The 15,332-nt window shown below is 45.3% G+C and overlaps 2 protein-coding genes across 2 annotated transcripts in view; one reads left to right on the top strand and one right to left on the bottom strand.

Moving 5' to 3' along the window:
* The first annotated feature begins 101 nt into the window (after positions 1 to 101).
* U4-u6-60k (U4-U6 small nuclear riboprotein factor 60K) lies at positions 102 to 3,798 on the top strand. Its single transcript, XM_076423674.1, has 5 exons — positions 102 to 412; positions 546 to 1,100; positions 1,656 to 2,033; positions 2,116 to 2,329; positions 2,984 to 3,798. The coding sequence occupies exons 2-5, from the start codon at positions 575 to 577 to the stop codon at positions 3,441 to 3,443; spliced, it is 1,578 nt and encodes a 525-aa protein (XP_076279789.1). The 5' UTR covers positions 102 to 412; positions 546 to 574; the 3' UTR covers positions 3,444 to 3,798.
* Positions 3,792 to 15,332, bottom strand: part of P5cs (Delta[1]-pyrroline-5-carboxylate synthase) — a 25,659-nt gene continuing 14,118 nt past the window's right edge. Inside the window, exons 2-7 of the mRNA XM_076423671.1 lie at positions 14,428 to 14,764; positions 8,212 to 8,859; positions 7,126 to 7,561; positions 5,864 to 6,245; positions 5,247 to 5,537; positions 3,792 to 4,500 (exon numbers count right to left, since the gene is read on the bottom strand). Coding sequence (XP_076279786.1) covers positions 4,333 to 4,500; positions 5,247 to 5,537; positions 5,864 to 6,245; positions 7,126 to 7,561; positions 8,212 to 8,859; positions 14,428 to 14,764 — 2,262 coding nt within the window. The 3' untranslated portion in view covers positions 3,792 to 4,332. The remainder of the gene's footprint in view (positions 4,501 to 5,246; positions 5,538 to 5,863; positions 6,246 to 7,125; positions 7,562 to 8,211; positions 8,860 to 14,427; positions 14,765 to 15,332) is intronic.

Genomic DNA, 15,332 nt, shown 5'->3' with positions numbered 1-15,332 from the left:
TATGGCGAATGCCGATAATGTAGAACTAACAGTTTGAGCGTTTACCGCTACGTGTAATGGCGCTCTTTTCATATTTTACGGAGCAGACAGTTCTTGTTGGAATTAGATTTTATGGTGAAAACCGCGAGACTGTCAATAGTTAGCGAACAATGTTAATATTACAATAATAAGCACAATAGATTGTTTAGGTATTGTGTCTTACACCTAGTTAGCGATCTTATGAAATTCCACAAATTGACAGAAGAACCATAAATGTAATTTTAGCTTCATACATAATTCCTGTAGTGCATAGGAATCATGGTTGATCAAGGAACAAGTTTGAAGGGACAAGAAGGCTTTTGTGAATGGCACTGATCGAATAAACATAAGAAACAGCTACGTTAACGTTCGGGCATCGGTTCTCTCGTATCACGTAAGAAGCATTTCTATAATATCATAGATTCCATCGTTTTCCTTAATTTATAGGTTAGCTCCTCGTTGTTTACAACGTTACTCTTTGTCACGCAGATTATCAATGTTTATTAGATTTATATTTTATCCGACAGATCAGTTGTATCATCGATAACTGAGCAAAATGTCGGACGACGAGGACTTGGTCTATGTCAAGAAACAGAAAACCGTTCACTATGGATCGCTGGAAGAAACGGAGCGTGCGAGATTGGCTGCAGCGGCGGAGTCCTCCGAGGAAGAGAAAGATTCAACGAATTTGGGAGATGGTATCGGCGCGATCACTACATTGGGAAATGTCCACATATCCAACGAGTACATGGAACTGGAGGATGAGATGTCCAAGGATAGACAAGCTCTCCTAGAAGAATTCGAGCGTAGGAAGAAAGCTCGTCAAATAAACGTGTCCACCGACGATTCCGAAGTGAAAAAGAATCTGAGACAATTAGGGGAACCGATTTGTTTGTTCGGCGAAGGCCCAGCGGATAGAAGAACACGATTAAGGGAATTGTTGGCTAGTCTCGGGGAGGATGCTATTAAAAAGAAGCATGAAGAAGAAGAGAAACCTTTGCACGCTATCGAAAGAGACACGGAGACCACTTGGTACCACGAAGGACCAGAATCTCTTCAGATAGCTCGTTCTTGGATATCCTGTAAGTCAGAAATATAGGCTTGAGGGGGTAGTCTGTTTTCCAGGATTGCAAGGGTGCGAGATGTACCTTCTCTGCGGCTTTTTTAGTAGTCAAAAGGCCGCAGTAGCCCTCAAAAGTGCTATTTTTACGTTTACGAGGCGCAATTTGCATTATTCGGAAGCATAAAGCTATGCATAACGTAAAAATAGGACTTTTGTGGGAGACAGCGGTCTTTTGACTACTAAAAACCCCACCTTTGCATTGTCGGGAAATGAGAAGGCGCGTCCCGCACCCTTGCAATCCTGGAAACGAGACCATCCCTTTAACTCTTTGCACTTGGAGCTACTTTAACTCGAAAATGAAACATTTCTTCCTAGCTAGAATATTTCCATTCCCTATATTGTATAATACTTCATACGATACATAATGTTTAGTAATTGAGTAAATACCGACACATATATATATTTAACAACGTAAACAATATTTTTTAGAATAAGTCACCGTTCGGGTGCTAAGAGTTAATCATTCCTCGCGCTATTCCATGTATACTGAATTAATCATGGATTTATTTCGCAGCGTATTCGTTACCTAGAGCGAAGGCTAGACTGGATAAAGCGAGACAGGATTTAGAGCTACCAACAGCTACACGCACGGCACGTCGCCAAGAGCTTCTGAAAAAGTTGCAGGCACTGACAATCTACTGTTCACAAATCGGCGACACCAGACCGATCTCATTCTGTCAGTTTAGCCCGAACTCCAAGCTGTTCGCCACGGCCTCGTGGTCGGGCTTGTGCAAAATATGGTCTGTACCTGATTGTACACTGTTGCGAACCCTTAAAGGGCATACTTGTAATGTAGGCTGCATTGTTTTTCATCCAAAAGCTACCATTACCGAAGAGGTGGTAGGAGACAAACCAGGACAGACCTGTGTACTGGCATCCTGTGCTTCAGATGGTACACTATTCTTTCTTTTTACGGTCCTGGTGATGTTCTAGCGAGCTATACGCTGAAACTAATATATTGAATGTATTTATAGGAACAGTAAAATTGTGGAGTGGAGGATTAGGCGAGGAGCCGTTAGCTGAAGTTGAGGGACACGAGCCGCATAGAGTATCGAGGATTGGATTCCATCCTTCTGGTCGATTTCTGGGAACCTGTTGTTACGATGCGTCCTGGAGACTTTGGGACTTGGAACAGCAAGCCGAGGTGTTGCATCAGGAGGGTCACGCGCGGGCGGTGCATTGTATTAGGTATACTGGAGGAATAATGTCGTCCTAGGTCCATTCGATGAGAAGCCAGTTCGTCGGATTAAAAGGGTAGACTCGTTTCTAGGATTGCTAGGGTGCGGGATGCGTCTTCTCACTTCTCGATCATGCAAAGATGGGTTTTTTGTAGTCGAACGCGCTAGATAAAAGATTAGTCGGAGCTGCAATTGCCCTCAAAAGTAATTTGCATTATTCGGAAGCATAAAGCTGCGCATGTAGTTATTTTCATAAAGTTGCGACAGCAACATGCTGCTGAATAATGCAAATTACGGCTCGTAAACGTGAAAATAGGACTTTTGAGGGCGACTGCGATCTAGATTGATCTTTTATCTAGTGCTTTTCACTACTGAAAAAACCCATTATACATCTTCATTACCGAGAAATGAGAGATATCCTAGAAACGAGTCCACCCCCTAAACCCTTAACACTCGAACGGTGACTCTGAGAGGCTTCACCAAAAATTGCTGTACTATTCAAAATATTGTTTACATTATTCAATATGTCGGTATCTAATTACTAAACATTTAGGTATTGAAAAATCATAGGCAATGGAAGTATTCTAGCTAGGAATAAATGTTTAATTTTCGAGTGAAAATAGCTCCGAGTGCAAAGGGCTGATATTTCTTTGTTTTGTTACAGTTTCCAGTGCGACGGTAGCGTGAGCGCCACAGGTGGTCATGATTCTTTCGGCAGGGTATGGGATCTTCGCACGGGAAGGTGTATTATGTTTATGGAAGGTCACTTGAAGTCGATTTTCGGCATCGATTTCTCACCGAACGGATTTCACATAGCCACCGCCAGCGAGGACAATACGTGCAAGATATGGGACCTGCGAAAGAGATCTTGTATATATACGATACCCGCTCACACGAATTTATTGTCCGATGTGAAGTACCAGAGGGTAGAGGGACAGTACCTGGTCACAGCGTCGTACGATGGCACGGCGAAAATCTGGTCGAATAAAACTTGGCAACCGCTGAAAACGCTGCCCGGTCACGACGGTAAAGTTATGTCTGTCGATATCTCGCCGGACCATAAATTCATCGGCACTAGCTCGTACGACAGAACGTTTAAGTTGTGGGCACCCGAGAATATGTAAAATTACTTTATCGAATAAAATGTAATTATGCCGAAACTATCTCGAGATTATTGTGTAAGGAGAAACACGATTTTATACTGTAAGAAGAAATGAATAAAGAGACACTCTTTGTTGCCAGGCACTTTTCACGTGAAATCCGCATAGAGATTCGTTACAATTATTGTATACAGGGTGGGGCGTTGTAATCAGGTCACCTGAATAATTCGCTTGCTTTTGAAGATAACGCCCTACCTTGTATACCCAAAATATGTTTTTTTGAGATAGGTGACTCTACGGAAGGGGAGACGGTCAACATTGGGGGAAAGTAAGGAGTGGAAACTTTATGGAAATGAAATACAAGTAATGAGATAGATCTGTCAACGGTGTTATATTTGAAATCTTTTCGGTGGTAGAAATCATCTTTACAACAGTGAAATACATGGCACAACGGTTTCACCTTAGGTTTCCAGTACTCTTTGGTCTTTCTCGGAATGGTAACGAAAACATATGTATAGTCTCCTATTAAATTTAATGCGGCAGTCACGGTTATCATTAAATATACTTACTCTAGAAGAATATCTTTGCTATACAACTATTTAAAAAAATAATTTACATTCTGCGATTGATTTCAGTTTAGTCCGAGAGGTAGCGTAGATCATGTCGTCAGACATTACTCATCCACGGTAAACTTTTGCTGTATCGACTTCGCGACCAAGAGATTTCCTTTATTCCCTATGAAGGTCTACTTTATCAGATTTTTAACGACGCGCGAACATTTCGCGACGAATGACCGAAGGCTGTTTGTTAATTCGCAGATTCTTCTCGACGGTGACCCTCGGTAACATATCCTCTGTGTCGCGGCGGCAAACGTTCCAACTTGTTCGAAACTGTTCAGCTCCGCTGGTTCGATTCATGCCGACTCGTTCAACGGCAGGGATTGATGCAGCCAAACTTTGCCACCACCCTCGGCAAAATCGGCAGCTGCGTGACCGTCGCCATACAACACCCACTTCGTGGTCAGCAAACCGTCGACACCCACTGGTCCACGTGCGTGGATCCTCGCAGTGGAAATTCCAACCTTTTACAACAGAAAACCATTACAACATTTACTTCCCGAAATTTCATGAAACCGATACGCAACCGCGGTAAAAGCGTAGAACTGCGCCACTCCAACAGAATCTTCTAAACATCTAGATGCGTTGCAAACGCGTTGCTATATATGTTTAACACTAGGTTTACGTTCTTAATTCTTAATTTGTAATTATTAAGATTGTAAAGATGCTTCCCTGAGGAATAATTTACAAAATTTATTTCTTTGGGTATATATCATTGGAAAAATGGCCAAAAATTTGGATAGACACATGTTTGCTATGTTTCTAAAATAATGCGAAATAGTTATATCTAGAGCTCCGTAAACCTCGTGTTAATTATATTTTCTTGCCGGTTCTACAATTCTCAGCTGATTAACTTTTCACATCTTTTGTTTGCAGTTGCACGCTTCGAATCGCGATGAAATCCGAAATGTCTGGTTAAATCGTTCGCGAGCTCGAATGTTCGAGCAGGGAACGTGTAAACGCGGGACCGGTATAAATCAGCGGGAAAGGATTGATCGGCGGAATCCCGGCGCGCAATCTTCCCGGTTTGTTTCGGTTTTATTTCGAATTTGGTTAGTTCTATCGTTAACCGCGTGATGTAGTTTAAGGGTTGATTGGACGGGGAATACAGAGGGGTGGGGGGACAATGTGGCGGTTCGGCCGCGAACATTTCGTTAATGCGATTCCGAATCACGCGGTCGTTTGATCGTGTTCGATTTGAACGACTCACCTCCGCGCCAAGACCGAATCTGTATCCGTCAGAGAATCGTGTACTGGCATTGTGGAACACGCATGCACTGTCAACCTCCCTTTGGAAGTGGGTGGCCCTTTTGTTGTCCTCGGTGACGATGACATCGGTGTGCCCGCTGCCGTATTTGTAAATATGATTTATCGCGTCATCAAGATCCGACACGACCTCGATTGTGCATTCGAGGGTGCCGTACTCGGTCCTCATGCTCTTCGCGGCTGGTGGCCCGAACGTCAACAGCTCTCTCAATTTCGGACCGGAATTGATTTTCACCTGGAATTCGATCGAGATATCAACCCTTTGCATCTCCGAATTATTCTCCAATTTTGCTGCCGATAATACATCCCTAATATTTTAAGTGTTTTATTTGAAATTTACTTGGGAGATTCTCAGGGAGCTAGATCGCGATTTTACTGTATTTTATTGTGTGTTGCGGCAACACGACACAGCTACGTCCAAGACATGATAGAGTTTCATTTTGATTAAACTGAAATGACTAACGACAGGTCGAGGGGAATCGATTAGGGACCGCGGGACGACCCTAATAGGCGTCTTGGGGTATCGTCAGCCATTACGATCCATCAAAACAGTCAACTTACTCCTTCCTTCTGCAACATGTTGCAGACATCGGTGAAGAAGGTGCCGTTCATGTGGCTCTGGTGGATGAGAAGCGTCTCCATGGCGTTGCAGGCGGCGGGGTAGTCGCATTTAGCGTCTTTAATGATCCTCATCGCTTTGGCCAGGTCCGCTTCCTTGTCGACGTACACGTGACAGATACCTTCCGCGTGGCCGAGCACCGGGATATGCTTCGATTGCTCCTGGATAGTACGAACCAGCTCGGAGCTACCCCGCGGGATGATCAGGTCGATGTGTTTCTCCATCGACAGGAGATCCCCGACGTCCTCCCTGGTCGAGACCAGAGATATCGCACCGGAGGCGCCCACGGTGCTCAACGCCTCCTTCACGAGGTCTATCAAATACCTGTTAGGAAGTTTCGTATCAATTCTCCGCGGACGACAAGCTTTTAAAATACTAAAACTATTTCCCTCGGAGAATCTAGATCAGGGGTGACGAACTTCTTCTCCGCTGGGAGCCACAATGTCCCTACTACCAGTAAAATCTTTATTTCGGAGAGAAGAGATAATACTCGAAATGCGAGTAACCTCTAAAAGACAAGCATTCGCAGAGTCCGGAGTTTAAATGTCACCCTCGCGCTTTCGAGATTCCGGCAGGCTACTATCCTGCGACAGAGCTCTTCGAAGGTTAAATGATGGCTTGCTATCATCCCTAAACTCCACTAAAAATACTAGGTCATTACAAAAGCCCTGTCGTTTTATAGGAAAACTTTGAAGCGATACACAGGAAGAACACTGGATCTCTATGGAAAGTCTCGTTTCCATGCTTAATTTCATGGAAAGTAAAATACTGGAGGAATACGTTGCATTGGCCGAAATCTGAAGGAGGGATTATGCAGTTCGAATGAACCCGGTGGTTTTTAACACTCGGAAGGCGGATGGTTTTGACCAGCGAAGGCTACGTCCCCTCGATCCGGCCACGTCTGAGGAATTCCTCAGGCGCGTTCCGTAGTTGCTGTTCGTGGCGCCTAGGAGAACTAGGGCCGCCACGGGGCGCGAGACGCACGGTCGGGTCGAGGGGGCGTAGCCTTCGAAACTCGGCCGTCGCGAGTAAGTAAATCTGAGCGCTGGTTTTGACGATACAGGTACAGATAGCAATCTTATCGTACCAATTGCGCAACTTTCGATCGAAATCTGTCATGAGGAGCAGAATAGCTATCCAAGTGTTAGAAACAGAGGTTGCCAGAAAACAACAGAGCTTTCGGAAGTAGATGACGGTGACATACTTGTTGCTGTGTGCAGCTTCCTTGCCACCCTTGAGGAGGAGGCCGTTGGCGCTGGACATTGCCAACGCCGCCACCTGAGGCAGACTGTCGGGCCTCGACTCGAAGATGACGAGCAGCACGCCGATCGGCACCGTGATTTGCTTCAGTTCCAGATCCTGCGCCAGCTTGGTCCTGCGGACCACGCGGCCCACGTTCGTCAAGGAGTCGTCCGCGATTTGTCGCAGCCCGGCGCTCAGGGACTTCAGCTTCGCAGGCGTTAACGACAATCGGGAGAGCAAAGGCTTAGCCAGGCCGGTCTTCTTCGCCGCCTCCAGATCCTTTGCGTTCGCTTCCAGGATTCCCGCTTGACGAGACTCGAGCAGATCAGCCAAAGCGTTGATGCAGGCTGCTCGCTCTTCCGGGCGCAGTGCTTGAAGAGCTCTGCTACCCACGCGCGCTGCAAGTTGCGAATATCGTCACAAGATACGAGAAAGATTGGATTAACACTTTCTATTTCACGTGTTATATTGTCGCGGATAATTGTACAACGGCCAAGATACACCGGCCGTAAGCCGTTTCATTTAAACCTTCGATAATCGATGACCTATATCGCTATGGTCGGCGGAACAAAATGACGCGGTGACCGAACCCTCGTCGAAAAAACCGTCGCGTACGCCGCCACAGCGAACCTCTTTTTCCCTCGTTTTCTGACGCTCTCTTTCTTCGGCGGACTCCATCGATACTGTATCGCAAATAAAAAGAGACCGTCTCTCTACGATTACGGGCGGGCCGTCGATCAATCGAGCTTCGATTACCTTGGTATCCGTTGCGGGACGGTACGCAATCGTTTCGTGATTCGCTTAGAATCACGATCCAGCGTTAATACTCCACGAATGGGGTAAAGGTACCAGTTACCGGATATTTGGCGACGACTCGTAGTAATACTAGTAATACGAGGTGCTTCATGTTATTTTTATTAATTTCGTAACTGATACCTTTATCCTGTTTCTTCCGACCGATAGATTTTAATGTCGATCAATATAATTGTCGCGAACGTTTTTTATATCAGTGAAGAAATAAACACATCGAAATAAGTATTTGATTTACCATTTTCAGCAACGACCTCGACGGGCGTGGTGGAGCCAGTGGTCTCGGTGAAGAACGTGCCGATCTTCCGGCCGGATAGGATGTTCTTCACAGCCTTCTCTTGCATCCCGTTGCAGATCACAACGGAGACGCCTCGGTCGAGAGCCCAGAGGGCGGCGTTCACCTTGGAGTCCATGCCTCCGGTGCCGACCTTCGATTTCTGCCCGAATTTGATGGTGCCCCTTAGATCGGAGCTGAAGGTGTGCAGCATCTTGGCGCCGTCTTGCCATGGCGGTAGGTTGTAGATCCCGTTGACGTCGCTCATCAGGATCAGAAGGTCGGCCTGAACCTCCGCGGCCAGCATGGCCGCCAACGAGTCGTTGTCCTTGATGGAAATGCCTCTTCTTCCGCCTCCACCGGCGACCTCCTCGTCCACGTGCGGCGGCGGGGACACCGCGTCGTTCGTGTTAATTATCGGCACGATGTTCAAGCTGATCAGCTCGCTGAGCGTGCTGAACAGATTCTTACGCGTCTCCTCGTTGTAGAAGTCCGGCTTGGTCACCAACACCTGGGCCAGTTTCACGCCGTACTGCGCGAACATTGCGTCGTACAGGGACATAAGGCCCGACTGACCCACCGCTGCTGCTGCTCTAGGTTCCAACAGAGTGCCTGCGTGAACACGAGATCGGAATTACCGGACCACCTTCCTCTACTGAACCTAAAGGCGATGTCGGGTCAGTAGATCATGTGGTGCGTCGATATTGTTAGGCGAATGGTACCAGGCTTTTAATTCTTATCGCTATTCTTCTCTGAATATTATGCTATTCACTATGACTCTCTACAGCAAACGGGATAACATGAATTTGGCTATCTTTCAGTAAACTACAAGGATACAGGTTCGGATTTGACCTTGGTCGAGCGAGAGCGTGGTGGATTGCGACACGAGAATTGCAAGGGTTCGGCTCTCGATAAATCACGTCTCGCTAATGCACATTTGGGGCCCCTGCGTAGTCACAATCGCTGGATGAAAGATCAAACTAGCGCACATGGTCCCTAAGGTGGCCTACTTTCGCGTTTTCGAGGCGTAATTTGTATTATTCAACTGCATGTAGCGGAGTTCGACAAGCATTATGAAGGTGCGACAGTGCTGCCATCTATCGTGGCTGTCGAGCGACAGTCACTTGCTGTCGAATAATGCAAATTACGCCTCGAAAACGCAAAAGTAGGCCATCTTGGGGACCACGCGCGCTGGATTGATCTTTTATCCACCGATTGTGACTACGTAGGGGCCCCAAATGTGCGTTAGCGAGACGTGATTTGTCGAGGGCCGAACCCTTGCAATTCTCGTGTACGTATATAGTGTCTAGCGGTGCGAGTGTACCACCACACTCTTGCTAGACCCACATATACCAGAATATGCCAGGAAATACTGGAATATACAAGAATATACGACACAGGTTTCACCGATAACAATTCACCGACTCCAGACTTGACAATACAGGTGGTCCGCCTAAATGTAGCCACCTAAAAATATCTTCTTTTCAATGCAACCTAAACGGCATCACAGGGTGAATGCTTTGCAAATTTTCATTTTTCTCTCGAGGTCATTTTTTCCGTAGTTTTCAAGGAGATCGATATTTCTTTTCTTGTAAACGTGGATTTTTTTCTCGCATATTCTAAGCAAACTTCAAGTAGACTAAGTAGCCTGTCTTTAAGTAAGTTTTTCCCACAAAAAGCTGGCTCGCGGACCGCTGTACGGTAACAAGTTTACAGTTGACCGTAAATCTCGGTAATTTCCACGGTGTCCGATATAATTGGCGACGGGCAGTTCGAAAGAATTAAAAGCCGGGCGATCGATGAGTAAGAATAAATGACTTGGATGGGAGTGATGGCGAAGGTTCCGTCGCGTCGACGCGCCCTGGAAATGGCTCGACGTCGGTAGTACGTCGCTGTAAATGGTTTCCGGGGAATGATAAGAAACAGGACCGCAGACTGCAGTACTTTCCGGAGGATGTCTGTCGATCGTGTTCGACCGAAACGAGAATTACCGCGGATGTTTTCCCGGGCAAATAGAATCTCGAAGGAATTGCCGTCTAAAAGAATTGGGCGGCTCTCGCGGTTGTTGGTTTAACCTACATGGGGCCAGGCTGTTGGCCGGACATTGTCAAGCTGCCGCGGAAGCTCCGTGGATAACCGGAAGCACCTCAGGGACGGACGCCTACCCGCTCGTGAACGTGTTTTCGATCGTTCGAACGGGACCCGCTTAAATTTACGATCGCCTGTATCGATCGATCGAGTTTTACACGTGGCTGCGGCTGGGACAGCCACGGACTCGCTGATAAAAACGAAAGGAAACAGCGTTCCTTGTTAATACACGGGAATAATAATAAAACGGGAACAGCGTCGTTCGCGCACGACACAAAATGACCGTTCGTTTCTCGAGGGAGGAGTATGATTGTGTCCGCGGAATGTCAGCAATTTGCCGGCGCTTTATCCCGAAGTGCGCACCGACCGTACCCCGGCTTTTTCGTCCGGCAACCGCGTCCACGACGTAAATACTCTTTCAAATTCTTTTTACACTTGCATTTTATACGACCCCTAGCCGTCAACGATCCGCCGAAACCGCGGGGAATCGCTCCGCACTCGAATCGTTCCCAAAACTTTAACCTGTCACGGTCCTCCGTTCAGTGATGACGAATATCGTGTTCCATCCAGTTTTTACATCGAATGCGACTCGACGTTAAATTTTTATAACGAAGCTGTGGTCCATTTCATACATCTGTACAGATGGTTTCATTGTATGTACAATTTACCACTACAGGTTTTGCACTACAAATTCACCCTTTTGCAAATCAATTTCAACCTATTACAAGGAAAGTATTTTTTAAGTTTAACCGTTGAAACATTCAAGATTTTATTTATTGCAAAGATGTACACCAAATAGTTATTTAAAAGTAATTACTAGACTGCGGATCTTTATGCAAAATAAAAAATGTTTGCATTGATTGCCAGACACCGGAGCCATATAAAAATTTCATTCTTCTTTTAATTATCTTATTAAGGTGAAACTAATACACTGGTGGTCTTAAATCTTTTTAATACCTTCACTGTTTTAAATTGTACGTGCCCATTTTTGTCATAAATGCATAAAATCCGCAGTCTAGTAATTACCAATTCATTACCTTTGTAATGTATGAACACTGAAATTGATTTGCAAAAGATTGAATTTGACCTACAAAGGGGTGAATTTCGAGTGCAAAACCGATAACAATGTCAACGTCGGGTAAAAAATAAACCAGAAAGGGTCAGTACAAGATGTACATATACACCTAGACAAAGTTTCTTATTCACTGGCAGATTAATTTAAACATGATCTACTTTGAACTGTTGCGTGGCCCACCGAAATGGTGCAACAATTTCAACCCTTTGCACTCGAAGTGATTCGAACTCGAGAAATCACATCGAAATCATATCAACAAGAAAAAGTGTAATTGACCGTGTTTAATTTATGTCGAAGGTACATGCGAGGGAATGGTCGGCGGATGTACGCGGGCGAATAATCGTGGTAACTTTCTGGAATTGCTTCGTAAGTGAAATCGACCATTTGCCGTGTAATTTAAATAGAATCTGCTGAATAAGTATGCCCAAACGACGTCTCTTAACATAATCGTCTCGTTAGTCCAATCGACTGACCACTGGCAAGCGATTAGAATTTTTCTTTTCCAGTCAACCCCTGTATAATTCAAACAGAATTTGCTACATTGCCAGCAAACATTTATCTTGCATTAAAGTTGGAGTGCATTTATGTTGGAGTAAAGTTCCATGTAACCAGGTAAGGTGGAGTGGGGTAAGTCCGTTAATTGGTTATTTTTATTGTAGTCTGAACGAAATTTCTCTAGCTTGTATTTATTAATGTAGTATAAGTTAGTGTGAACTATTGTACACAGATGTTGCCCAAGAATAAAGGAGTTTTCCTCGTTTAAACGCACAACTTTGAGGTTACCCTGAACTTGCAATAGTTTACAAGTTATTAATATATTCTATGCTGATATTTTAGGTAAGTACAACAAATATTGATGTAGGTTTACATTAAATAAACCGTTTTTATTGTATTTTTTAAAATTTATTGAGAAAAACTCTAAGATGATCTTGCCCCGTAAATATTACCACATGGGGCAAGTCCGTACTATCACGGTGGGGTAAGTCCGTACTGTACGGGTAACTATGAAACTGACAACAAGCATTTTGCAGCAGGCTTGATAATAATTCTTTTTTTTGCCCCGTAACACTTGAAACAAGGTTCGAAAGCACATTTTTAAACTTTGTTTTAATATCACTGTATTCCCTTTCATATCTCAGCATAAAAGTACTTGTTCGTTTAAAAATGGATAACTATAAAACTAAACAATATAAGTTAATGCAATAAGAAGCATTTTATAGCTGGCTTGTTAATCATTCTTTTCTTGCCCCAAGGTTCGAAAGCATTTTTAACTCTCAGAGACGGACTTGCCCCACTTTCGGGGCAAGTGCGTCCTAGTTGACACTTTGTACAATATCCTATCGAAATGATAATTTTATTTTTTTGATAATTCATCAGTAATAATTGTGGCAAGAGTTTCATACCAAGAACGTTAAGTTTTTACATACCAGATTGAGAATACATCAGTTTAAAGTCCAACTTTGCAAAAACTAGGGCGGACTTACCCCACTCCACCTTACGTAGAAAGTGGAGTAGGAGTAATTGAAAGTTAACACGACCGCTGACAGTGAATCTTCGTTTCTTATTCCGTCCATTTAATCGCTTGCGGTAGAATTCGAACAAGATCCGCTGAGTATGCACGTTGAATCCGGAATATTAGAGAAACAGGGGCACTTATTTTGTAGGAACAAGAGATCGAGGATATTCAAATGATGTGGACACGTTGCAGGTTGACGCGCGAGGGTGAATAATCGCGGTAACATTCTGAAATTGCTCCGTAAATCGATTCGACGCGAACAATTAAAATATGATGGGTGGGGTTGGAAGCGGTGGTAGGGCGGGAGGCTCGGTGAAATAAATTCTTGGTGTTTCGCGCGGTCGTTCGTCGGCCTCGCGACACGTAATTATGATTAATTAATGGAGCACCGAGGCCCCGGGATGAATCTGCGGAAATAATGAAAGGGTACGGCGGGGCCGGCAAATGGTAAACTCGAGTAGTGCTCGCGCCATCCTCGAAACTCATTAGCGTGCGAGGTGTATAAAGAAGCGAAGATCGCGCGGGCTCGTTCTCGCTCGCTCGTTCGCCCGTTCGTAAGCGAGGCTGGGCAAGGGTGAAGCACAACCGCCCGGGGATCGTGTACTCCAATTTGCAGTTAGCTGATAATATACCAAAAATGAAATTCACGGTGAAACGCTGAAAGCCTAGGATTACTGTCGGCTATCTGGCTCGCGCCATTCACTGGCCGTGAAATAAGAGGAGTCCCACCACGAAACAGCTTGTTCCCTTCTGTCGTAATCCGCGAACAACAGCCTCCCGGAAGTATTTCCCCTGCGGGCGGGCGGGCCGCTGCCGAAAACCGCAAACCTTCGATCGTTAGCGAAAGAAAGGAAAGGAGCCGAAATGGTTTCGCGGTTTCATTCGGTTGCTAATCGGTCTTTTAACCTCCGCGTGTGGACGTTCAAATTCAGCTTCGAACGCGCGACAACTCGCTCGATTCGTTTAACCCTTAGCACTCGAGCGGCGACTCGAAGAGAATCACCGCTAAAAATTGCTGTACCATTATTCAAAATACTATTTACATTAAATATATCGATTGAAAAGGGTTAACCCGCTGCCCTACAATATCTCATAACGGAGCTTGCGACCAGGTTCTGGCAACTACGTACGTTGTTCGACATCGAAATACGAGAGGAGATGAATCTTTCGAACGTTTCAATTTCGAAGATCCGCAGGCTGGTTGAAGAACTGCATGAAAGCTGCGCGTGCGGGATGTTTACCGAGCGATCGAGCTTTTCTGTCCGATCAAGAATGACGCAAGGTTTTATCAGCTGTGCCTGAAAAATACCGGAGACCCTGGAGGCTCTCGCCAAGAAGAGTAAATACGACTTTCGAAAGATAATACTCGCGGCCTTGAGAACAACGGGTGATACACGGAGAGCGATATACACATGTACGGAGAGGAAAGGAGGGAGGGAGATAGCGCGGTTTGAGACGGATTGTCCGGCATCGCGGTTGTTATTGATTCGAGTATGAATACCTGCGTGTTCCCTGGTATGATCCGCGGGGCTCAGGGTTTCCCTCATCGACAAGGACATCAAGAGCTCCTGCGTGAGTTTCTGTTTGCCAAACGCGACCGCCCCGCTGGTTACCATAATGCACTCGCGACCTTCGTTCTGGCATTCGGCGACCTGCTCGACGATGGAGGCCAGCCGACCCAACGCCAATCCGTGTTCATCCTCCCTTGTGATAACAGCGCTGCCCAATTTCACCACCAAACGACGCGCGTACTTCAGCTGGCTCCTCTCAAAGAAAGTCGCCGCTCTTCTGGGTCGCTCTGTCGTCTGCAGCTCCCTGCGCAACTCCGCGCGGTTTCCCTAAACGTAATAGATATCGCTATCAAATATAATTGATAATGAGGTAAATATTGACAAAAGGGGACCCGTTGCCCTTGAAATGTGGTGTCAAGGTCAGCATTCTGAATTATTTTTCTTAGAAATCTACCCGTCGCTCGGTCTTAGTTTCCGAGATATTTGCAAATGCAAATGCACGTGTTTCACACTCTTTTAATATCTTTCATACTTTTCGAGATATTCCGCTGGAAAGTTTTCAAATGAACACCATGTATAATTGGCAATGCTTAGGACCGTTCACAGCTCTAATTAACAATTTTGAAAAATTTTCTTTTGATGATATCTCGCGTAGACATATTAGTCTTCCCGATGTCCTCAATGAAACAGCTATTCAGTTAGTTTAACCGCCACAAATTGAATACTTAAATGACAATTTGGATGTTCCCGGTCGAAATAGACTCTGGCACAGTATACGGAGGGTTAACAAATCCACAGTCTAATAATTACTCCGTTCGTTCAACAGATTCATCACTGACAGTCGCAGCGATGCGGAATTCTCTTTGTCGATCAATTCCTCGTTACACGTTAACTT

The sequence above is a fragment of the Lasioglossum baleicum genome, chromosome 5, assembly GCF_051020765.1.
Source record: "Lasioglossum baleicum chromosome 5, iyLasBale1, whole genome shotgun sequence".
Lineage (NCBI taxonomy): Eukaryota > Metazoa > Arthropoda > Insecta > Hymenoptera > Halictidae > Lasioglossum > Lasioglossum baleicum.
This window is presented reverse-complemented; position numbering and strand designations above follow the sequence as displayed.